This window comes from Caretta caretta, chromosome 3 (genome assembly GCF_965140235.1).
Source record: "Caretta caretta isolate rCarCar2 chromosome 3, rCarCar1.hap1, whole genome shotgun sequence".
NCBI classification, from domain to species: domain Eukaryota; kingdom Metazoa; phylum Chordata; order Testudines; family Cheloniidae; genus Caretta; species Caretta caretta.
In genome coordinates, this window is record NC_134208.1 from 206537701 (window position 1) to 206561853 (window position 24153).

Genomic DNA, 24153 nt, shown 5'->3' on the forward strand with positions numbered 1-24153 from the left:
TGATTAAAAAAGATAAAAGGTTACATTTGTTTTTATATTTTGTCTTGAGCAATGTTTCTATGTCACCAAAAACAAGAAAACTAATTTATTTTATATGTGTTCTGTTATGATTTTTGAGAAAAAAAAAATCACAGAAAAAAATTCCTTTCCAACTCCTCATTTTCTTTTTTCGATTGATTTCTGAGTATAGATGCATTAAATTTTATGACTTAGTTTTCCTTCCCTTCTGCTTGTATTCTTTTCTAAAAAAATACTTGATTTGGCTTAGTGGATGTAACTTGAATGATGTTATGAAATTAAAAGAATCACAGTATCCTGAAACTTTGTTGATGCTGGTACACACCATGTTGTGCCACAATGTGCTATTTAAATTACTTTTGTTTTTTTATATTATTTCTGACTACTTTCATAAGCCATAGGAAAATTTATTACAAAAAAGAATATAACCATGATTGGTAGGGGGAATGTTATTCTCAATCTCCTATAAGATTATTTTAATAAAGGAAGTTAAAATTACTACTTTGATGGTGGAATTTCAACATCATTTTAGTAAGGAATAGGTCACTCAATTCACTTGTAAATCCAGGTATATACATAGACCAATTTGGTGTCTAAACATTTTAAATAATATGACTGATACCAGAGAATTCTCTAAATCTGAAATTATTAGAAACAGGCTATCTAAAATGAGAAAATACATCATGCATCCATCAATTTAGGAGTCCACATAGACCAATTTACACATAAGATAAAAGTTATCCTATTCACATTGAGGTGACAGACTAATCTCGAATAGCTTCTGACATGTAATACCCAACAGTTTATAAAGATAACAGGTAAGGCACCCAAACAAAATTAACTCTGTCCTACAATGATGTCACAAAGGACAGGGAGGGATAGCTCAGTGGTTTGACCATTGGCCTGCTAAACCCACAGTTGTGAATTCAATCCTTGAGGGGGCCATTTAGGGATCGGGGCAAAAATTGGGGATTGGTCCTGCTTTGAGCAGGGGATTGTACTAGATGACCTCCTGAGGTCCCTTTCAATCCTGATATTCTATTCTATTCTATGACAGGAAAAAAAAATCTTTAAAAATCTGTTTCATCTATACAGCCTGAAGCAACAAACGCTAAAATGACTATATGCTATTTTATTAAAGCATCCAGGTTAAGTTTATATGAAAATAAATATTGTATGACCACAAGGGGGCAAAATGAACAGAAAGCAATAAACTACCATGATGACTAAACAACAGAAAACCTACCCAGCACATGTAAATAAGGGATCAGTGAACATAAGGGAAATGCAAATTTTTAGTACATCCTGTACCTAGCAATAGTAACAAAAGCAGATCCCATAACATATAACATTTGCAGGTCTGTCTGCTTATTAAAATATACAAGTATACTTGACAGACCTGCTCAAGTCTTCCTCTAGTGGCTATAATCTACGAAGTATAGAGTACCCGATACCCTAAACTGTACTATTAACAAGAGTCAATATTTTATGGGTTACAGATAGTATTTTTTGTAATACAGTGCAATATTTAAATAAAACCATACCTTTTTGAATGGCATAAAATTATCTCATAAAAAACCCACTTCTTATATGAAATAAGCTGTCATTGAAATTTACTTTCCATTCTTTCAAAAACACTTTTAAAAAGAACAAAAATAGCACTCAATTTCAGTTTTACATTTTCTTATCAAAAAGAAAGGCACTTACCCTGAAAAGTAATCCTGCCAAGCTTTGAGCAAACATGTCCTTTACTTGGTTATCCTTTGGCTTCTGCATGACACCTTCTGTTATTCGCAGGAGTATTTGTAACATCTGTTCCCTGGTACCAAAATAAAACCTCACATTTCAATTACAAGTTTTATTAATCTTACTTGTTCAGTTTCCAGATATGAAAACCACTCTTAATTCACTGATAAAGTCTCACAAACTGAAAAAGTGACAATACTCAAAACACTTTGAAAGTCACCTTTAAGACAACTTTAACTGTCTGTGGAGACTTATGTTGAAGATAATCACTTTTGGAGCACTTTGCAGAGAGGGGGAAAAAAAAAACCCTTTCATTTTAGAGGACGCCAAGTTAGGGGTGGAAGTAAAAGCCTGGTCCCCAGAGTCAAGGGCAAGAAAGTATGAAATTGCTATGAAAATCTGCCCTAATATGTCCAAGTTTAATCAATCAGTTTCCACATATTCAGGAGACTTGTTAGAAGTTTGCAGCCAAAAATCTCTGAAGATGCACCATCTCCACAAAGTGACTGAGCACTTTCCATCCTCTCACAGCTCTTAGTGCTGACCAGATTGCACATGCAGTCTGGGTCGGAGACCAGACCCGTCTTTCTCAGTGACCCCCGCTGGCATTCAGGCAACGTGGAGGAGGTAGAAATCTGAGTCAAATGTTGAGGGACAAAAACTGAACTGGGGGGAAGGACGGGAGTAGATTGGGGGACAAAGAATCTGGTAAGACTGTATCATGAAAAAGCACACACATGAAGGGGCGGAATTAAGGTTGCACATTGATACTGGCATTTCCCAACTTTTGAGTGCTTGATTTCGCAATTGGCTGAGTGAAACAAGGTCTTACACTCAACTCAATGGCATTCCTACCTGTCTGCCTGTAATGCGATAACTTTTGAATGCAGAGTCTAATCAATTCCAAAATTTAAGGGAATGTTCTAGGTATCAATGGCTATAACCCTATTGATTTGATGAAAATCAGAAAAGCCAAAAGGGGGAAATGGGGACACAGCACACATGGAGCCCCTGTCATCTGGTTAGCAGAGCCAGCAGCTTCAACCACCTTTATGCATGTCTACAGATCAAAGAACCAGATGATGACAGCCATAGCACATGCCAGCACCCCCCCATTTTAGCTCTACCCATCTTCACAATACAGATTTAAACCCTGAAAGATTTCTCTCCCACACTGTAAAGAAAAGAAATAAGAATCAGGGTGAGGTGACAGAATGGTAGTACACACCGAGGGGGAAAAGGGGGCAGAGTCCCTAGCGTGGGGGGCAAAAAGCCCCTCATATGTGGTGGTGTGAACTGGGAGATCATAGAATATCAGGGTTGGAAGCGATTTCAGGAGGTCATCTAGTCCAACCCCCGCTCAAAGCAGGACCAATCCCCAACTAGCCAGGCCTTTGTCAAGCCTGACCTTAAAAATATCTAAGGAAGGAGATTCCACCACCTCCCTAGGTAACGCATTCCAGTGTTTCACCACCCTCCAAGTGAAAAAGTTTTTCCTAATATCCAACCTAAACCTCCCCCACTGCAACGTGAGACCATTACTCCTTGTTCTGTCATCAGTTACCACTGAGAACAGTCTAGATCCATCCTCTTTGGAACCCCCTTTCAGGTAGTTGAAAGCAGCTATCAAATCCCCCCTCATTCTTCTCTTCCGCAGACTAAATAATCCCAGGTCCCTCAGCCTCTCCTCATAAATCATGTGTTCCAGTCCCCTAATCATTTTTGTTGCCCTTCGCTGGACTCTTTCCAATTTTTCCACATTCTTCTTGTAGTGTGGGGCCCAAAACTGGACACAGTACTCCAGATGAGGCCTCACCAATGTCGAATAGAGGGGAACGATCACGTCCCTCGATCTGCTGGCAATGCCCCTACTTATACATCCCAAAATGCCACTGGCCATCTTGGCAACAAGGGCACACTGTTGACTCATATCCAGCTTCTCGTCCACTGTAACCCCTAGGTCCTTTTCTGCAGAACTGCTGCCGAGCCGTTCGGTCCCTAGTCTGTAGCGGTGCATTGGATTCTTCCATCCTAAGTGCAGGACTCTGCACTTGTCCTTGTTGAACCTCATCAGACTTCTTTTGGCCCAATCCTCTAATTTGTCTAGGGCCCTCTGTATCCTATCCCTACCCTCCAGCGTATCTACCACTCCTCCCAGTTTAGTGTCATCTGCAAACTTGCTGAGGGTGCAATCCACACCATTCTCCAGATCATTAATGAAGATATTGAACAAAACCGGCCCCAGGACCGACCCTTGCGGCACTCCACTTGATACCGGCTGCCAACTAGACATGGAGCCATTGATCACTACCCGTTGAGCCCGACAATCTAGCCAACTTTCTATCCACCTTAGAGTCCATTCATACAGCCCATACTTCTTTAACTTGCTGGCAAGAATACTGTGGGAGGCCATGTCAAAAGCTTTGCTAAAGCCAAGGAACAACACGTCCACCGCTTTCCCCTCATCCACAGAGCCAGTTATCTCGTCATAGAAGGCAATTAGATTAGTCAGGCATGACTTGCCCTTGGTGAATCCATGCTGACTGTTCCTGATCACTTTCCTCTCCTCTAAGTGCTTCAGAATTGATTCCTTGAGGACCTGCTCAAGGAGATGGGGAAGTCAGATACATACAGACCATTACATGTGGTGAGGGGGTAATGTGGGGCATACTGAGACCCTGACATGAGGGAGGGGTTACTACGTGTTCCAAAAATAGAGTGAGATGGGAGGGTGGTGGCATACCAGGAGCTTTTGGAGGGGAGGGGAAATGGAAGGATGCACTTGGCCTGGAGAAGCAACCAAGTGTACGATCCTCTAGTAATGTTCTTTTACCAATTTTGTGTGTGTAATGTTTTACATATATTGACAAACAAAATTAGTTCAGTTAGCATTAGAAAGACAAACATTTGTTTATTTTAAATTCCACTGATTGATTAAATGTATAGTTAGGTGTATGTGTGCGTGTGCAAACCCATGCAAACATGCACACATTTGCATGTATTTAGTGATTATAAAGCATCTGGCAGCCCTAGCTAGCCACAGAAAGTGTATAGTAAGAAGTTAAAAACTGATTTAAGAACACTTATCTGTACTAAGCATTTCAAGATTTGAATAAACTGTATTTTTAAAAGTTGAAAATGTAGTTTGAATAAGAATCAAGTTTGAGCTAAGAACAGTAAAACGGAAGGTTACATAAGCAAAAACTTTAAACAAAAATCTCTTACATTCAGTATTTTAGGCATTTCCCCCGCAGTGGAATCATGAACTGTCTTACAAAATAAGTACAATCTTATCATACTTTTTACAAAGGCACACAAGGAAACATTAAAAAAACTAAAATGTTATGGAAATTCCCTCATCTTTTTTCAATTATTCTGTCTTAAAATTCTAGAAGCAGTAATATTATTAATTAATTTATTCAACCTTTAAGATACGTTTAAAACTTACCATGTCTTTTTATTCATTGAAAGTTCCATTATCATGTGCCTAAAAATACTCAAAACTGCTTTGCAAGCATCAACTTGCTCCTTCAGGAGAGCAGGGACTTCAGTACATGGTTCCAATAAAAAAACATTTGCAGAGTTCGTCAAAAACACCTTGAAAACAAAGCATTTTAATTAGGAAAAAATAAGTTTACACAGTATCAAACAAGACCAACGGTAAGTTTCAAAACAAACATGTTTTCCTCTTCTAACCAAACCCTTATCTTTCCTTAAAGAAAGATATGTTATATTATCTAACACACTATTTTCTTCTCCCATACCATTTAAAAGAAGAGAGTCATGTTATATTCACTATTATAGTAAAAGTATAACATATTCTTGATCTTTTAGATGCTTGTCTTTTCCATTCTACCACATGGGGGTATTCTTCCCCTCCCAACCCATTTTCTAGCAGTACATATTTAAAGAATGGCCACTGATATTTTTGATCATTTACATTCAGCACTAGCAAAATGTACGGATTTCTGAGTAATTCCCAACTCCACAAATATAGAAATAGTGTCTGTCTGTCTAGTGTTCTAATGTCTCTAGAACTGGTGTCTGGTTCTGCAAGATAGGAACACACAGTTAATATGAATTTTTTTTAAAAGAGAGAAGTCCAATCGTTCACAAGGTAACCCATGAAAATGCTCAACTCCTCTAACAATTGCTTCCTGACATCTGAGAGCACAAACAAAAGGATCTTTATCCAAGCTCTCCTTAAAAAAAAAAAAAATCTAGAATTATTGTTTACATTAATCAGAACTCCGTTTTTTCACAGGAAGAGAAGGTACACAGTGCTTTCTGGCATGTAAATGCATTCTGACCACTTTAATTGAGAGTTCTCTTTTAGGGTCCAATCCAACATCTGTAAGGTTAATGAAAGGACTCCTACTGACCTTAATTTAACTTGGAGGGCCATTAACTAGGATCATTTTCTCAAAACACAGCACTCAAAGACAGAATTTTGAAACTGGAATGACCGCATATTAGCAGAAAAGGTCTTTCATCATAGACTACTTAAGCAGGTCATTTATTGCTAGGTACACAGAATGGGACCCCAGAAAGTCCCAAAGGCTAATCCAGAGTAATTAGGTTTACTGTACATTTAGCCATTTTTTAATGGAGTTCAAAAGAAAGGAGGTGATGAAGAAACTGCATAAACCAAATTATGTTTCCCCTTGAAAAACAAAATATAGCTCCATGGGTTACAAATCTTTAGTTTGGATTAAAAACTGGGGTAAATTGCATTACTCATATATGACACAGTCTCTTTGGCATCCCTTAGATTTTTGCAACACCCAAGAGCAAACTCTCTGTTGAGCTGCTTTATTACTGGAGTGCATTTTACCTGCTCAGTTAGTCTGCTGTCATGCTCAGAATGTCACCTCCTGATTGTTGATATTGCAAGTAGATTTGTCTTTAAATTCTAGATAGCTAGCTCTGTGACCTTCCTCTGCCATATTTGTTTCTTGGCTGATCATCTTGACTTATATATACTAGTAAAATTAATGTGCCTGACTGAATTTTATGCTTTCCCTATCAAATATTTCTGCAAAGAGATAAGAAAAAAAGTTCATATTTTGACCAACAGTTACTTCCTTTCTATGGGTATTACAAGGTGCTCAGTTCATAGCTACTGCTTTTGCTGATCCTACCTGTATGATCCCTAAGATGTACAAGTGACTGAACACTGCAACCTAATGACAGCTGTGTCACTTCAGTTATCTGGTCATATATGCAGACCGAAAAGGAAGAGACTCAGATCAGCGGAAGTGAACACAGTGCAGTTGCATGCCCCCAAACAATTCAGGCTGTTGAGAGAAAGTTTTATTACTTTCTCTCAACTACTTGGCCTATATGAAAGTTATGTTCTATGCTGCTTATCATGCTAAAGACTACATAATATCCTTAAAATCACCAGGGATTCTACTGTTCATGTCCTCTGAATAATCAGTAATTATATATGTTTCCTATCCGCTGGGATGGAGAGTCCCGCTGTTTGGAATATAGTGGGAGACCAATATAAAAACAACACTTTCTGAAGGGTGGGATTTTTGGAAGTGCCAGGAAACCACCTACTATTAAGGTTGCCTGGCACTTCCCATTATAAATCTGTTTTCAATTGTTAATGACTTCGTTAAAAAAGAAAAAACAACAACAACAAAAGAAAAAAACCCATCCTCTAACCATCTGGGCTGAAATTTTTCAGGCCAGATGTATTTGCCAGGCTAAATAGTTTTGGAAATTTTCAGCCAAAAATAATTCAACCATTTTGAGAATGAGGCTAGTAAAAATTATATTATTTTGCCCACGTTAAAAGATTTTGGCAACCTTTTATTTGAAATACTCTAACACCCCCATGCTTTGGAGCAGGAACTTGAAATTTGGTAGGGAGGAGCTTTTGTGTCAGGGATCAGTCTTTTGCCATGTTTGTGAAAATTTCCTCAAATTTGGCCAAGTTATAGGCCTTTGAAAAATTGCCATTTGCACATGTTCAGTAGAGACTTGCTAGAGCTTAGCAGCTGACTCCATCCTCATTGCTATTAGTGCTGACAAGACTGAACATGCAAATAAGTAAGTTTTTTTACCCTATAAATGGCCAGTTGACTTCACGAATTTTACTTAAACTTACCCCAGAAACAGTCATCTTTGAGCAAAGATTAAGTGAATATTTCAGAAAGTTATAAGCATGTGAAAATTGGCTTAGAATGGAAACTGCTTTGCAGCCTTTAGTACAGCAATTGGAAACCTTATATTAAATTTGTCATCTTTGTAAAAATGTCCCTTCTGCTGACTTCTCAAACAATTTAATGGAATAATTACAAATTTATTTTTAAATTGATAACCTAATGTTTTCTCTATATACCATACCTGTAATGCAGCCTGAGCACCAGCCTTAACGTTCTTGTCTTCGTCTTCTAGTACACATCCTCTGCTAACAGCATTAGAGAAGGAGTAAGTTCTTCCCCAACTGGAAGATCTTTTATGTCCAGAATGACCAGAGGCAAGCTTTCAAAAACACAAGTAAATTAGTAATACAGGATTATAAAATATGGATTCCTATATAGATCATATAAAAGCTAAAAAATAATATTTTGAACAGTCATAGGTTCTGTGCTCATTTGCATAACCATTAATTAATAGTTACTCTTATTCAGATATCTAATTTCTATAGGGTATAAGGGCAGTCCACATTACCTTAAAAATATTTAATAATGCTTTTTATAACCCATTCATAGCTGTAAAATTTCCCTTTAAATTTTTTTTAATAAATAAAAAAAATTATTAGTTGAATTTTAAGCTCTCTGTAAAACAGCCTGAGCAAAGACTGGTACTGTAAGTTTTTTTATATTCTAACTCTTGTTCCCCAAAATGCAGAAATACCCTTCACAACTCAGAATAGGGCAGATACATCTGGTTCAATATATTAAGATATGAGCACTCAAGCCACAAAGTTCAGATCTGAATCTGAACTTCCCAAAGGTCAGGGTGTCTGGATCCAGTGTTTTGGTCCAGATATTCCATAGAACTGATGGAATATCTGCAAATATAGCCGGGCCCTTAACAAGATTTTATGATGGATTTAGATAATCAAATATTTGTAATTTTAATTGTGTTATCGTATACTCATGCTAAAGTATTTCTGTCAAAAGGAAACAAACATTCATGCAAACGGGGAATATTAAACCAGTAGAATGTAACACTATTTGTTCCGCTAAGTCCATCCAAAATGGTATTTACATAGAGAGTTAAAAGAAAGATTAAAGATCAGATTTTCAAAACAGCTCAGCACCCAGAATCACCCATGGTTGAGAGCAGCTGGGTGCTCAGCAGATTTCAAAATCTGGACTTAAAGAAATAAAAAGGTGCATAAGCAAATATCTATCATTAAAAAAAAACAATTTTATGAAAAAGAATTGACAAATAAGAATAATATCCATCATTCAGCTTGTACACAGTAAGTAATGATTGGTACCATACATGTTTGCAATCTGTCTCTGTATGTTCCAAGTTGGACACATTATCTTGAATATTTTCTTGTTTATCTGGTTCTTCCATGAACACAGGCTTGTCTTGCAATATCCACTTTTTATATACCTTAACCACTTTCCGTGTTGCAGATATATCAGAGGATGGCAACAAAAAAGCCTAAAATGCAAATTTAACTCAATTTACCTATCACAGAATATTGCAAATTACACAGACCAAAAGAAAATAGTTTAAAATCTACTTTTAAATCACTACTATCAAGAGCTATGATTATCACTAAGCTATATAAAAATCAACCTAAAAATACATTTGTGAGGTTCCATAATCATTGAGGTTAGCCGACTTCCATATTGCAAGTAAAAGAATATTTTTCTTCACTGTCTCTCTGCAAACTCAACCTGGGTTCTTTTCCCATCTTGCTCAACATTATCAGTGACAGAAATTCTGTAAACTAAATTATGCGCTTAGATACACAACCTGTAAAACCCCACTGATTTCAGATTATGTTATCAGTGTCACATGTAAAATCCCAGTAAGGCAAATGCTGTTAAAGGGGTGCCACCAAGGGCATAACCTGGAAGATGGGAAGAACAAGTGGCATTCTGTTGCTTCTTACTAAACTTTCTGAGGTCACAGAAGAACATATTTTTGCATACTTTTTATGGTCTGCAGCTGGGAGCCTCTCTGTAAGGTCCACCGTTCAAGAGCCTTGGGAGGTAAAGCTCGCAGTCTCCTAAATTTGACAGACTCATCAGCTCCTAACATCGCTAAATAGGTCTGTCAGCCCTTCACAACATTTCTAAGTATGGTCACGGGACCTGACAATCCTACTAAGACTTCAGAGGGTGAAATTCCCCCGAATAAGTGTAAGGCTCAAATGGGACCAGAGGACCATCAAAACATGTTATATATAGGGCTGTCGATTAATTACAGTTAACTCATGCGATTAACTCAAAAAAATGAATTGCGATTAATTGCAGTTTTAATTGCACTGTTAAATAATAGATTACCAATTGAAATGTATTAAATAAGTATTTTGGATGCTTTTCTACATTTTCATATACATTGTATTCTGTGTTGTAATTGAAATCAAAGTGTATATTATTTTTGCTTACAAATATTTGCACTCTAAAAATGATAAACAAAAGAAATAGTATCTTTCAGTTGACCTCATTCGAGTACTTAGTGCAATCTCTTTGTCGTGAAAGTGCAACTTACAAATGTAGATTTTTTTTTTGTTAAATGACTGAATTTAAAAACAAAACAATGTAAAACTTGTTTTTTTTGTACATAATTATACATTTGTAAGTTCAACTTTCATGATAAAGAGATTACACTACAGTACTCATATTAGGTGAATTGAAAAATATGATTTATTTTGGTTTTTTACAGTACAAATACTTTTAATGAAAATAAATAAGTGAGCACTGTACACTTTGTATTCTGTGTTGTAACTGAAATCAGTATATTTGAAAATGTAGAAAACATCCAAAAATATTTAAATAAATGGTATTGTTTAACAGTGAGATTAATCGCGATTAATTTTTTTAATTGCGTGATTAATTTTTTTTAATAGCTTGACAGCCCTAGTTATATACTTTCAGCCTAAACTCTACCATAACATTCATCTAAGGAAATGTCCCTTGTTTGGTAAAAAGACACTGGATAACAGGAGATCTGGAGGAACCGCATAAAGATCACTGTAGTCTGTTATGCCAATATTAAATTCCTACTTCAACATTTAGTAATCTTTATAATTAGAGTTTAACCAACTAAAACTTTGATTCTATGCATTCGATAGTGGTTAAAACTTCAGATTACTGAATTTATCTATCTTTCACTTCGTATTCATGCTATGTAATAACAAACAAAGTTAGAAGATTTTTTGGACTCTAACGAACATTTATTTTGTAATGTTTTATAACATTGCACACCTTGTGTGATTAACTCCTAATAGGGTAGAAACTTTTTATCTTGGCAACAGATGTGCCATTCTCCCCCCCCCATATTATGATGCAGGCCAAAGTCTGTTTTATAAGAGACTTACTTGTAACTATGGAATAGTTACCTACTTTTCATAAATATAGTCTGAAATGAGCGGATATAATGAATCCAGTCAATCTTTTTCCACCTGAGCTACCCAGATGGTGAGCACTGCAGTGACATCTTGCTTGGAACCTGGATATCTGTCAATATGATTCCCTCTGACCAACATGTGGTGAAGCATTAAGAGATTAGAACGGGCCTGGGCAACTGGCAGTCCGGGGTCTGCATCCAGACCACCAAACCATTTATTTGGCCCACCCATCGACGGGGTCGCAGCCCCAGAAAAAGTTTTTTTTTTTTAAAAAAGATTGAGCCGGGTTGTTGAGGGGCACAGTCTTTTAGTAAAACTGCTGCCTACTCATACCATTCTGCTTCACTCCACTTCTCCATCAACACAGGCTCTGACTCCACCCCACCCAGTTCCAGCTACTGCCTTCCCATTCGGTGCCTGTTTGGGAGCTGACCCCAGCCACCGTTCCACACAGTAGGTGGGGACAGAGCACATCCCTGCCAGTCGGAAGGAAGTAACTAGAGCTGAGTAGCATGGGATGAAGCTGGAGCCTGTGCTGATGGGAAATGAAGGGGATCCTGGAAGCAGAAGCCTATGCACCATGTCGCAATGCCATTCACTAGCCCAACCACTTCTCCATCACGCAAGCAGGAGGTGGACTCTGCCCCATAGCACCCAGCTTTGATTACTGCTGTACCATTGGCTCCCACAACCAATTTGTTTGTGGCCACATGGTGGAGCCTATGCCCTTGGAGCAGCAGAAACTGGGAGAGGTAGAGAAAAAAAAATTAAAGACAGAATTGTTTTCTTATTTCCATTTATTAATCCCCTGCTCTTCTGCACATGGGAAAAAAAGGTTTTAGATTCATTTAATTGGTATTTATTTATTTATTTAAAGGCTGGGCTATAAGGGACTTTTATATTTAAGAATACTTCAGTTTTACACTGTTAATACGTGGTTAATTGTATGTTTACATGCTGTATTATAGGAAATATTTTTGAGTTATGCAATATGTAGCCTGTAAACAAAAAAAAACCATGGTCCGCCAAAAGTGCTACTTTAAAGTTAACCATTCCCGGGGTAAAAAACAGTAGGACAGTTTTAAGAAGTCCTCAGCCCTCATCAGCTAGAGGGAAGAATGCTTCAATATACATCTTCAAGGGAGGGTTCAAGAGAAGCATGAGAATTAATTTACATGGTGACCAGAAGAGATTCTCACTTCCCCTTCTTTAAAAGAAAAAAAAAAAAAAAAGACCAAAAATCTATTCTCGGTTTCAAATGCATAATCCATATGTATATTAAATAAAAGGCAAAGCAAATTTCTGTTGTGATGTTCTTTATTTCCGTAACATACAGTGAAGTTTTAAGTATTTTGAAGGTTTCAGAGTAACAGCCGTGTTAGTCTGTATTCGCAAAAAGAAGAGGAGTACTTGTGGCACCTTAGAGACTAACCAATTTATTTGAGCATGAGCTTTCGTGAGCTACAGCTCACTTCATGAAGCTCACGAAAGCTCATGCTCAAATAAACTGGTTAGTCTCTAAGGTGCCACAAGTACTCCTTTTCTTTTTAAGTATTTTGAAGGAATGCTGAATTAATTTATCATAATGCCAGAAGAGGGCAGCATAACACAGTATTCCATAAAGGATACCTAACTGTTCTTTAGTGTCAAACCACCTCCACCTCTTTTTCAATATAGAAAGCATCTTCACTGCATACAGATACTTTTTCCTCTGAAATCTTTTTTTAAAAAAAGATGGCAAGTACATACCAGGGGCTAAGAGAAAACATCCAATAATGACGTTTACTGTTGTCTACATAGAAATTATGTATTTGCTTTGATCATAGCTGCAGAAGCAAGCTTCTTGCAAACTCAGCTTTGCACACACATATGCAGTAGCAGACGCTTCATGCTTTTTAATTATATGCAGTAGCAGACGCTACATGCTTTTTAATTATATGCACCAGTATATGAGACATCAAAATTCATATGCAAGGCTGCATTAAATGATCTAGGAGAATGTGACAGTATTGCTATTTTGATCTGAGCAACACATTTGTATTCCTATTTGACTTTCTTATCTTCATCTATCAAATTACTAATTTATCCCAATAAAAAAGTTTGAGATTTTCAATGCTGGCAAATGACAAAACATCTTTTAATCATGTTAATTCAGCATCTTGTCATAGTATATAAATAATACAGTTTTCCTCACCTGCATCACTTTCAAGTTATCTTATTTCAGAACCCTCTTCTAAATTTATCACATAGATATACAAAATCTTAAACTTACTTTAAGTTTTCAATGGTAACCACCAGTTAGTTTATAATCAGAAAATGTGAAACAGACTAAAATTGATAAGCATAGGGGGAAAAGTGTCTCTCTGATCACACTAAGAAATGGCAGACCACAATATCCCATTTCATGGGTTTTAACTGCATATGTCCAAGCTTAAAAGCTCCATCTTTAGATGAATTATATTGTATATAATATACATGAAAGCTTCTTTAACAAATGGTGCTTTCCTGTATTTGGAACACTATAAATAATAATCATCTAAGGACTGGACTTAGAAAGGACTCCTAAAGATAAGGACTTGCAGAAAGGACCATGGTCAAGTTTAGTCAGTCATTTGGTTCAACAGCATTTACAGTTTTCTTTCACATAACACTTAGCCACACAGTGCATTTATATTTGTGCTTCTGCAGTTTAAGTTATACAATAGTATGTATAATCTCCTACTACTTACTTGGCGAAATACTTCATTAACAAAATTGACGTAACCTCGAGTGGACAACAGAATTCTCTGTACCATCTCATACACTGTCCGATGTTGTTCTTCAATGCTGCAAAAGCTGGAGTTACTGAGTCGCCTATCAGACAAAGTGCTGCTATTGGAATGATTTTTCTCTTGCTCTGATAGCACACTAGTTTCCAGCTCGGGGTTTTTATCTTGAGTTGTACCACCAACAGTCTAGACAGGAGAAAATGCAAGCCTAATAAAATACTTGTATAATACTGCATATAAAACATACCAAAAACCTGGGTTACTTATTATGAACTCCAGTTACCAGCAACTTTCACAAACCCATGGAATCCCAGGAGCAACTGAATACAACTTTTAATAAACTTGAGCCAAGCAAAAAATTAGTGATATAATATTTAAATGCCTAATGTGCATCCTATTCCCATATCTCAGATCTGTTGTCTGTAAGACAGGAAACCACAAGATAGGGTGAGTTGGACCACGGAGATTTAAAAGAGTTTACCAATATGGGGTACACCAGCAACCTTGATTTTCCAACATGAGGAGATCTACCTTCAAAGATACTTGCTTTTTAGTCTTTAGAAAATAGATGGCACATTAGGACACAGTGCTAGGGGATGATCCTTAGGTCACTCTGCTCCATCGGAAAGGAGAGAGAAATTGGGGAGGAAAAGATGCAGGGAGGAAGAGAACAAACAGAGGAGGAGTTCCAAGTCACTTTTTTCGTTTGGAAAAAATTGTCACCCTAGTCACATTCATGAAGCATCTTGGCAAAATGGTAAATTATGGGGTTATATGCAATAGCTGCAACATTTCATAATAAAAGGGATCCAGTCATGAGAGAGAAGATGACAGAGGATGTTGTCCTTTGAAAAGAGATTCTTTAAAACTTATCTACTTAGTGGAAGAAATGTTATCTTAAATGAAAACATGTAATCCACATGAAACAATACTCAATTCACTGAAAGTATTGCCTGGGCATAGGCACTGATTAGAAAAAACTTCCTTTCTTTTTACTGTATCAGATTCCAGAAATACCTCTGAGTGAAGTTCACAAGCTACAAGGGAGAGCAGCCACATTCGGTGAAATTCAAAGTCATTAAAAAGTCAGCACTGCCAACAACTGCCACACAGTTCTTACCAAAAAGAAAAGGAGTACTTTGGCACCTTAGAGACTAACCAATTTATTTGAGCATGAGCTTTCGTGAGCTACAGCTCACTTCATCGGATGCATACCGTGGAAACTGCAGCAGACTTTACATATACACAGAGAATATGAAACAATACCTCCTCCCACCCCACTATCCTGCTGGTAACAGCTTATCTAAAGTGATCATCAGGTGGGCCATTTCCAGCACAAATCCAGGTTTTCTCACCCTCCACCCCCCCACACAAATTCACTCTCCTGCTGGTGCTAGCCCATCCAAAGTGACAACTCTTTACATAATCAAGTCGGGCTATTTCCTGCACAAATCCAGGTTTTCTCACATCCCCCCCACCCCCATACACACACAAACTCACTCTCCTGCTGGTAATAGCTCATCCAAACTGACCACTCTCCAAGTTTAAATCCAAGTTAAACCAGAACATCTGGGGGGGGGGGGGGTGTGTAGGAAAAAACAAGAGGAAACAGGCTACCTTGCATAAGTTTTACTAGAGAGAAAAAGTCTCTTCCAGTTTATGTGGCTATAAGTATGTTGAACAAGGCAAGACAACTCTTCAGACAAAAATCTGGGAGACACAAATTGATTTAGAGTACTTGAGCTTAAGAGAAACAAAACAAAAAAGCCCTTCCTGTTAAATAGCTACACAAATTTCAACTTTAGACTTCTGACTTTCTATGTTTTCTTTAGAGAATCTGCAGCGAAGGCCAATTGCTTGCTATGAAACTTTTGGTGTGTGAAGCTACCAATCCTGGCCAGATTAGAATCAGTAATTTGTAAATTAAATGTCCACTCCGCAAACTGCTGGTGGATTATATTGGTACTGTTTTTCCTCATTTCCAGATGCTAAATTGTATTAAAAAAAGCTAAAAATACATTAAATACTTTCCTGGTATTTCACTGTAAACAACTGCTAAAGTTGTTGTAAAGATGTTGTGTGATTATTAAAGACGGCCAGCAAGACTCTCTCTCTCTATTGATTATACTGTATTCAGAAGGTTGCTTTTCCTCTTTAAATAAGGCAAAGGACAAACAGCTACAGAAATATTTTCCGGTACACTGCTAAAAGTGCTCCTCCAAAGACTCACTCCTCCATCAGAAGAAAGGTAATTTAAACACCATCATTCACCCACCTAAGCAGAGCATTTCCTTTTTGTTTCAGTTGTCAATATATTTTGATCATCTGCAGCTTCTCTAGCATATACATAAGGAAACAAGTAAGTTTATGACATACCTGAATGATTTTAGGCAGCATTTCTCCTCCATTTTTACTATTCTGCTCTGAAGTTAAGTACTTCTTTTCGAGAAAGAAGGTTACAAGCCATTTAATAAAAACAACACGAGCAGCCATGAATGGGATTTTCGTGCTGTAGATGTTCTCATTATTCCGAATTGCAGTAATGTATGCTGGTTTTGGCCTCAAGTCAGGAATATCTGGCGAGATTAAACAGATAATATAATTAAATCTTTTTTTAAAAAAACAACAACAACTGCTTGGTGAAATGAATTGAACATTAGACCGAAAGCATTTTTTCTCCATGTGAACTAATAATTGTGATGCACCAGCTGTTTATACCTAATATTATTCTTATTAATATATATTTATATACTGCCATCATTTTGATTGGTGCTGGAGAGAAACAAGACAAAAAAAGCACAGCTCCTGCCCTGAAGAACTTAATCCATACCAGATAAATAGACAATGCAAGCAGCGAACAAAAGAAAGGGACAGGGAAGGGAGGGACAAGAGTTTAAAGCAAGAATACGTAGAATGTAAAATTATTTTATAAATTCTGATCATTCTTATTGAGAAAAGGTAAAAGAGGGATGGAGTAAATAAATCAAGAGCAGGCAGGCAAATAGTGCGAAGCCAAATGGAAGGAGTGAGGCTTGAGGAAGAAAAAAGGATGTACTAAGGCACACTAGAAAGGGGAGATCAACTCAGGTGCAAGGAGCAGTGTGAGAAAAGCACAGAGAAAGTGGAGAAAAGGCAAAGTGCTCAAGGTGTGAAGAACGACCAGAGCATAGAAGAAGAACTATAAAGATGAGAGGTAAAACACAGGTGGGGCAGGGTTGTGCAGAGGCTTAAAAGTGGGAATAAGTACTTTGAATGTTGTGAAAAAAAATGGAGTGAAGTTTCTCTAGGGGTGAATAACATGGTTGAAGTGGCAGTGAAGTAAAATTACTTGTGGCACCTTAAAGACTAAAATTTATTTGAGCATAAACTTATGCTCAAATAAATTTATTAGTCTCTAAGGTGCCACAAGTACTCCTGTTCTTTTTGAGGATACAGACTAACACGGCTGCTACTCTGAAACCTGAAGTAAGATTGTATTAGCTGCTAAATGCTGGATAGACTGAAGAGGAGAAGGTTCACAGTCAGGGAGGATGTTGAGGAGGAGTATTTCTACTGGTCAAGTATTAATGGCTTTGGTTCCATTCAAACACCAGCACTTGAGTTCCAATGTACCACTTAATTGATGTATTAGGAACAGCTCAAAAATAAAAGGATTTCAACATTTCTAGAGTGACGGAAGCCTTTAATCATACAAATGGATTTTTTTTTCCTGGCTCTGCAGCTCTAACCCTTACTCACAGCATGTCTGTACTCACATCTACATCTCAGCCTCCTCTGACCGTCCTACAGTGTGTCTACACTTTGAGCTGTGGGTGCAATTCCAGCTTGAGGAGACATCCTTGTGCTAACTCTCATTGAGCTAGCACACTAAAAATAGTGTGTAGTCACAGAGCTGCAAGTAGCAGGACAAGCTAGCCACCTGAGCATTTGCCTATAGTCTCTCACGGTCATGCACTCAGAGCAGCTAGCTTGTCCTGACACTGGGACACCCCCAGGCTACATTCTGTATTTAGCACACTAGCTCAATGAGAGCGAGCACAAGTATGTCTCTCAAGCTGGGAATTACCCCTAGCTCAAAGAGTAGACATACCCTTAAGATGCCATTCTCTCTCTCCCCCGCCCTTCAAAGATGAAGAAGATAAAAATGATTTTACTTGTATCAAAACTAATGTCTGGCTTTTGGGCACCTGAACAATTCTTTCAACAACCACTCTGTATCATGTATTTTACCATATTTATGCACATTCCTTGTTAACTTAAAACATGAAGGCAATGGAAGTTTTGAGTGCTCAAGGAATGCAGGACTGGCCCCAGCCCACATGTAGGAAGTGAAGTTTAAAAAAAAAAACAAACAAAAAAACACAACTTTCTGTGTTCAGTCCACTGCTCCCAGGGGGACATGAGGGATTGAATCCAGCCATGGAACTATTACAACCCATTTTTTCCTTAAAGCAACAGTAAACAACCCATGGAACTAATATCTGTGATTGCATGTGAAAAATCACGGTTTATTTTTTAAATTAATGGCACCTAATAATTTGATAAAAATGCAAAATAAATACAATTATGTTAACATAATCTGTTTCACCATATGAGAATATAAAAAGGGGAATCTAAAATAGTACTAGATAAAATATTTTTTTCTTATAAGCCATTAAAAATAACACAAATGTCACACATATGCTCATCAAATATAGTTGTAATGATCACAAAGAAACTACAGAAAGTAACCACCAAATATTTTTGCTACTTAAAAGTAAAACTCTCTACTTACCAAGGACAGGTTTGTAGAGGCTGGTTAGTTTTGTAAAAGATGGAAACAAGTGAGGAAGATAATACTTTCTAAACAAGGCGAAGAGAAACTTAAAACCAGTGTCTTGGTTCTCCTTATTCTTCCACTCTAAGCTTGCAGCCTTTGACATGGAGTCAAAAAAAAATGTTTCAAATTAATACATATTCTATGAAAAATTTCTTCATGTTGAGGATAAATTCTGCTTTACTGAATGTGGAAGATGGAAAACAACACTTCAATAACAGATATGAAATATGAGTATTCTATTTCCAAAGCGCTACAGAGTACAATAAGAGCTTAAGAAAAAAAATGATGCATGCCAGGTCATTTAAAAAGCAAGCATACAAGAAGCTCATTAAAAGCTGACACACTTCTACAGTTATAATCCAATCATTTACATAAATGTCATAAACTAATGTCATTATATTTTGTTAAAATATTTTACTAAGATTAAACAAAGCTTCTTACCTCTAAGTAGGATTCTATGAAGCTACTAGTCTCTCCAGAGTATATTTTTCTATCATAATCAGCACAACCAACTCCTGTCATTAATGGAGTTGCATATGCACATACAAGATAACCTTAGGAAGCCTGAATCTTGAGTCATACGTATTAGCCACTGGCATTGGGAGCTGACTGCAAAATCTGATTGTTTTGGTGCTTCAGTACGTCAGCCCTGGTGAGCATCAGGTGTTGTGAGCACACATTATGTGAGCTTCCACGTACCATTCTGACCAGTCCTGATCTGCAGTATCTTGGTACAGACATTGTTAAATTGTGCTAAAGACTGTGGTGATTTTTTTCACTGAAATATAGGCATGTTAAAAATAGTAAGCATGTTCCAATCACAAAACCCTACATGTGCTAGTTTCCCCTAATTATTTGTGCCATGGATTCCAACACAAGAGCAAAGAAGAATGGTGAAGGCAGACATCCCTGCAATAAGGGAAAGACAGACTTCTACTTGCTCAATCCTTCCTGTGGATTTTGATCTCTTGTATCAACTTCACACCATGTAAATACCAAACCAGTTTAATTTATTTACCATTCTTCTGAGGTACATTCTTTCAACTCGACTCAATCCCTGCCCCCATTTTTAAAGCAGCTTCAAGAACAAATAAAATTCTCAGTAACTGAAAATTTTCCTTTTTTCAAATTCCCACAAAAGTCCATCTGTACACCAAATCAGGAAATATCAAGTCTAGTCATCTTGCTAAGAATTTCATATTTTCACATCTAAAATTAAGGGATACTGATTCTTCCTTTACTTTCTATCACTGATTTGTTTGCTTCAGCCATAGTCTTATTAAATTTTCCCACTTTCATCAATAATGAACCTATATCCCAATGAAATGTTTTTAAAATTCCAAAATCACCAAAGATCCTGTAACTTGCAAGGCCCCATTCTGTAAATACTTACACATGTAAGCTCTGGGAGTGAAAGTATTGTCTGGAGTTTTTCCACTTTTACTGTCTACTGTCTGAAGTAAATTGTAGCTCCTACTTGATTATTTTAGGTTGGTGGAGTCAATTTTAATATATTAATGCCACAGCACATTTATTGTAAGTCTAATTATTGTCAGAGTACTCAGGGATTTTGTATACATGTTCTTTTTATAATGTCAAATCTACATAAATAAAATAAAATGAACCTATTTGTGAGTAGCATCACTCAACACAATGTGTAACTTTATTCATGTGTGTAAAATTACTGTTTGCCCTGATGCTGCAAAAATTGCACAAGAATATAAATTCACTATTGCCTTTAAAATTTACTGTCCAGTGATTGCTTTCTTTGGCCATCTCAAGTCACCTGACATAGTCAGCTGTATTTCCATTAAATATTTCTTGATTGCGTCCACTTTAAGCTGTTTTTCCTAGTTTCAAAAACTAAATTCAGTTAAAAAGTATGTATTTTTGCCAAAACGTTTATTTTTTATTTTGCATCAGGGGTATCAGCTAACTTTTCTCTATTCTCAGTTTACATGCTATAAACTAACTGGGCCATTCTTTTGGTTCTAATTACACAATATACTGAAGCTAATTAATTTACAAAGCATCAGCTCTACTTTCTCCAGAAACCAAAAAACTGACAACAAAATTGTGGTCTGAATTCAAAGACATAAAAATTAGTTTCCCTCAAAGAAGACTCTTCAAAATACATGCAGCCTTTAGCCTCTGTTAAACATGAGGGTGTTTGTCTACTCCGTTCTTGCCTAAAGCGTGGCTTTTCCCTAAGTGTCCGCTCTGAACACTCATTCCGTACTCTTAATGGATGCTTTTCATCTCATCCATCACCATCATTAAAAAAGGTTTGTACAGCCAAACTGGGTCCTTAGGTGCACTAGTGCAACACCATTTTCTGCAAGTGTAACTGATCAGAATTTAATGCACAGTTCTGTTGATGAACCAGGATGGAACAGAATCTGCAGTGCACGCAGTGCTAAGGTATTTTGGCTTTGCAGGCCAAACAGCACTAAAAAAAACCTGTGAACATATTTTTGCACCACAGTATGTTGGAAGTTTGTATATATAAAGTGAGCAGTTCTGTTGAGTAGGAAGGTATCATTTTTACATTGTCACTTTGTACAGTAAAACTGCACTTTAAGCAAGATGACACAAACACTTAAAACCAGTTACCATTTTGCTCACATAACCTTCCTAAAACATGTCTCCTATAGAAATAAAATATCAATTTTCAACTTTTTAGTTTTTCACTACCTTAGTTCTTTTTACAGGAAATATCAGAGTTCTTTAACACCTAATTTGTATATGTTTACTTGTTCTATTAGGATTGCTTTTTAATATTTCACTCCCTCATTTTACTTTAATTTTGTTTTAATCTCAATTTTTGTATTTTTAGAATACTTTCATAGTTCTTCTTTCCTACAGAAAGAGTATGTAGACACTATTGTGTTTTATCTATTTTTAATTAAAATTTTGATTTAAACCAGCCTTCACATTCTTTTACAAAAAAAAAAAAAAACCCTCAATCTCTCCACTCATTCCTGGTATCTGTTTTCATCGATGTGTGTATCACTAATAAGTTATATCTATATCCCCTAGCCAATATTCTAAATGCAAACCCATACACATAAGATTATCCTGATCAAACCAAATAGTCCCATGGCCTCTCCTCCTTTCCTCACTTACCGTATATTGGGGATTTAAAACACCCAGCCTGACTGACAAATAAATATGGCTGTAAAAGGCAATTTTGAGCACCTTCTTGGACCTGCTGACAGCCAGAAATAACTAAATAGATAAATAGATAGATTTCAGATTAAACAAAGTCTATTTTTTAAAAAATGTCCAAAGTCATTGTCAACATCAGTACCAAATCCTGCTGTAGCAACTATCTAGCTGAAGAAAACAAACCGGTCACAGCCATGCAACTAAAAATCAACAGCCAATATACTTTCTAAGCTTTGCTGAAGTCCTGGGTTATATGTCTATACTGCATTTTGGAGCAAGCCTCCCAGCCCAGGTCCACAGATGTCTGCTAGTAAGCCTTGCACTAACACGCTAAAAATAGCTGTGTAGACAATGCTTTAATATTGACAGGTTTCAGAGTAACAGCCGTGTTAGTCTGTATTCGCAAAAAGAAAAGGAGGACTTGTGGCACCTTAGAGACTAACCAATTTATTTGAGCATAAGCTTTCGTGAGCTATAGCTCACTGCATCATCCGATGAAGTGAGCTGTAGCTCACGAAAGCTTATGCTCAAATAAATTGGTTAGTCTCTAAGGTGCCACAAGTACTCCTTTTCTTTTTGCTTTAATATTGTGGTTCAGGCCGGAGCTCAGGCTCTGAAGTCCTATCCCAGGCTTCAGAGCCCAGGCTGCAATGTCTACACAGCTATTTTTAGCATGCTAGCATGAGACAGTGGACCCAAGCTGAGAGACTCACTCCCAGATGCAGTGTACACATACCCTTGGAGACGAGCGGTAAAATAGGAGAGAATATAGAATGAAGTCCTGTGGAGAACACTAAGTCAGAGGTGTGGCTTACTATAATGCATTTCATATACTACTTGGCCTTATCTTGATTTAACAGGATGACTTTCCTCAAAGGTTACATGAAGAGTAAATTACTTGTTAGAATTCTTTAGGATTCTGTAACATAACCGGCAACAGGGATTTGAAGAGTTATGACTGAATCGTTTGACTGAAATGGGTCGACCACCTCTTATCATACTAGCAATACTGATTGCTGAGAGAGGAATTATTCTATTAACAGCTTTTGAAATATGTGCAAAGTGCACCTATTGTACGAAAAGTCAAAATTAATTAAGCTTTGAAATCTGCTTCCTGATTTCAGATGCTGAAGCATAGGTGACTAGGAATTTGTGTGAAACTCTTTACCGTGTTAGAAACCTTCTTTATGGATATAAACTAAAGCTTTAAAAACACCTCACAATATAACATCATCCCTTACTTGTTTTACTTATCTGAGATAGAAATAACCAATTTCAATATAAAAGCCACAACAAAATATTTGACTTCTTTTCTTTTATAAAAAATAAGCAACTCTCTGAATGACAATAACCTCCATCTGAAAAATATTGTACAAGTAGAAAGAACGAAAATAAACTTCCACCACAGGTACGTTTCCTCACATATTAAAGAGTTTACAAAATATTCTTTTCACACCTGGATTACCATATACTTTAACAATATCTGAAGAAAATAGCAGGTTTGGTCCTCAGCAACCTTTTCACCAGAGACAGCTGGCAGAAGTGGGGTTACCTCTTCAGGATAAATCTTTGCTAAAATACAGAGAAAGATTTTTTTAAAAAAAAGATTAACATTTTAAAATAGTGGTATAAATAAATTAAATTTGTGTTGTATTCACGTTCTATAAAATATTATAGTATAAATACAGCTACTGATTGCACAAAGCCATGTTCCATTGGTCAGTGGGATTGTTTTGATATCTACCCACACCCCAAAATATATAGCTAGAAACAGCATCAGCCCTGGCCCCCAACCACCAAAACCTAACACACACATTTTTCTGTAGGAGACCAATTTCTCAAGAGAGGAATTTCTAGCCTTCACCGTAGTGACAATCCTGAAAATAATTGAGTGAGAACTGATGCAGTGATGTCTGAGTTTGCAGATAGCCTGAAACAGTAGCTCTGAGAGATGTGAACTGCTAGATTCATTTTAACACCTTGTTAACTATGAAAATTAAAGATGATAATCTGTGGCACACCGAAAATGTGAGAAAGCATAAACTGAATTTAATACTGAAATGAATAACACACGGTCTATT

General features: G+C 36.9%; 1 protein-coding gene across 5 annotated transcripts in view; it reads right to left on the reverse strand.

Annotated features, from left to right (window-relative positions):
* Nucleotides 1–24153, reverse strand: part of RALGAPA2 (Ral GTPase activating protein catalytic subunit alpha 2) — a 303204-nt gene that overhangs the window by 227501 nt on the left and 51550 nt on the right. For all 5 annotated transcript variants that reach the window (XR_007355571.2, XM_048842432.2, XM_048842433.2 and 2 more), the window contains exons 7-14: nt 23529–23644; nt 18860–18998; nt 16462–16661; nt 14047–14271; nt 9232–9399; nt 8122–8259; nt 5213–5361; nt 1726–1837 (exon numbers count right to left, since the gene is read on the reverse strand). Coding sequence is in view for 4 of the 5 variants with exons in the window: in XM_048842432.2 (XP_048698389.2) it covers nt 1726–1837; nt 5213–5361; nt 8122–8259; nt 9232–9399; nt 14047–14271; nt 16462–16661; nt 18860–18998; nt 23529–23644 (1247 nt within the window). In the remaining variant the exon portion in view is untranslated. The remainder of the gene's footprint in view (nt 1–1725; nt 1838–5212; nt 5362–8121; nt 8260–9231; nt 9400–14046; nt 14272–16461; nt 16662–18859; nt 18999–23528; nt 23645–24153) is intronic.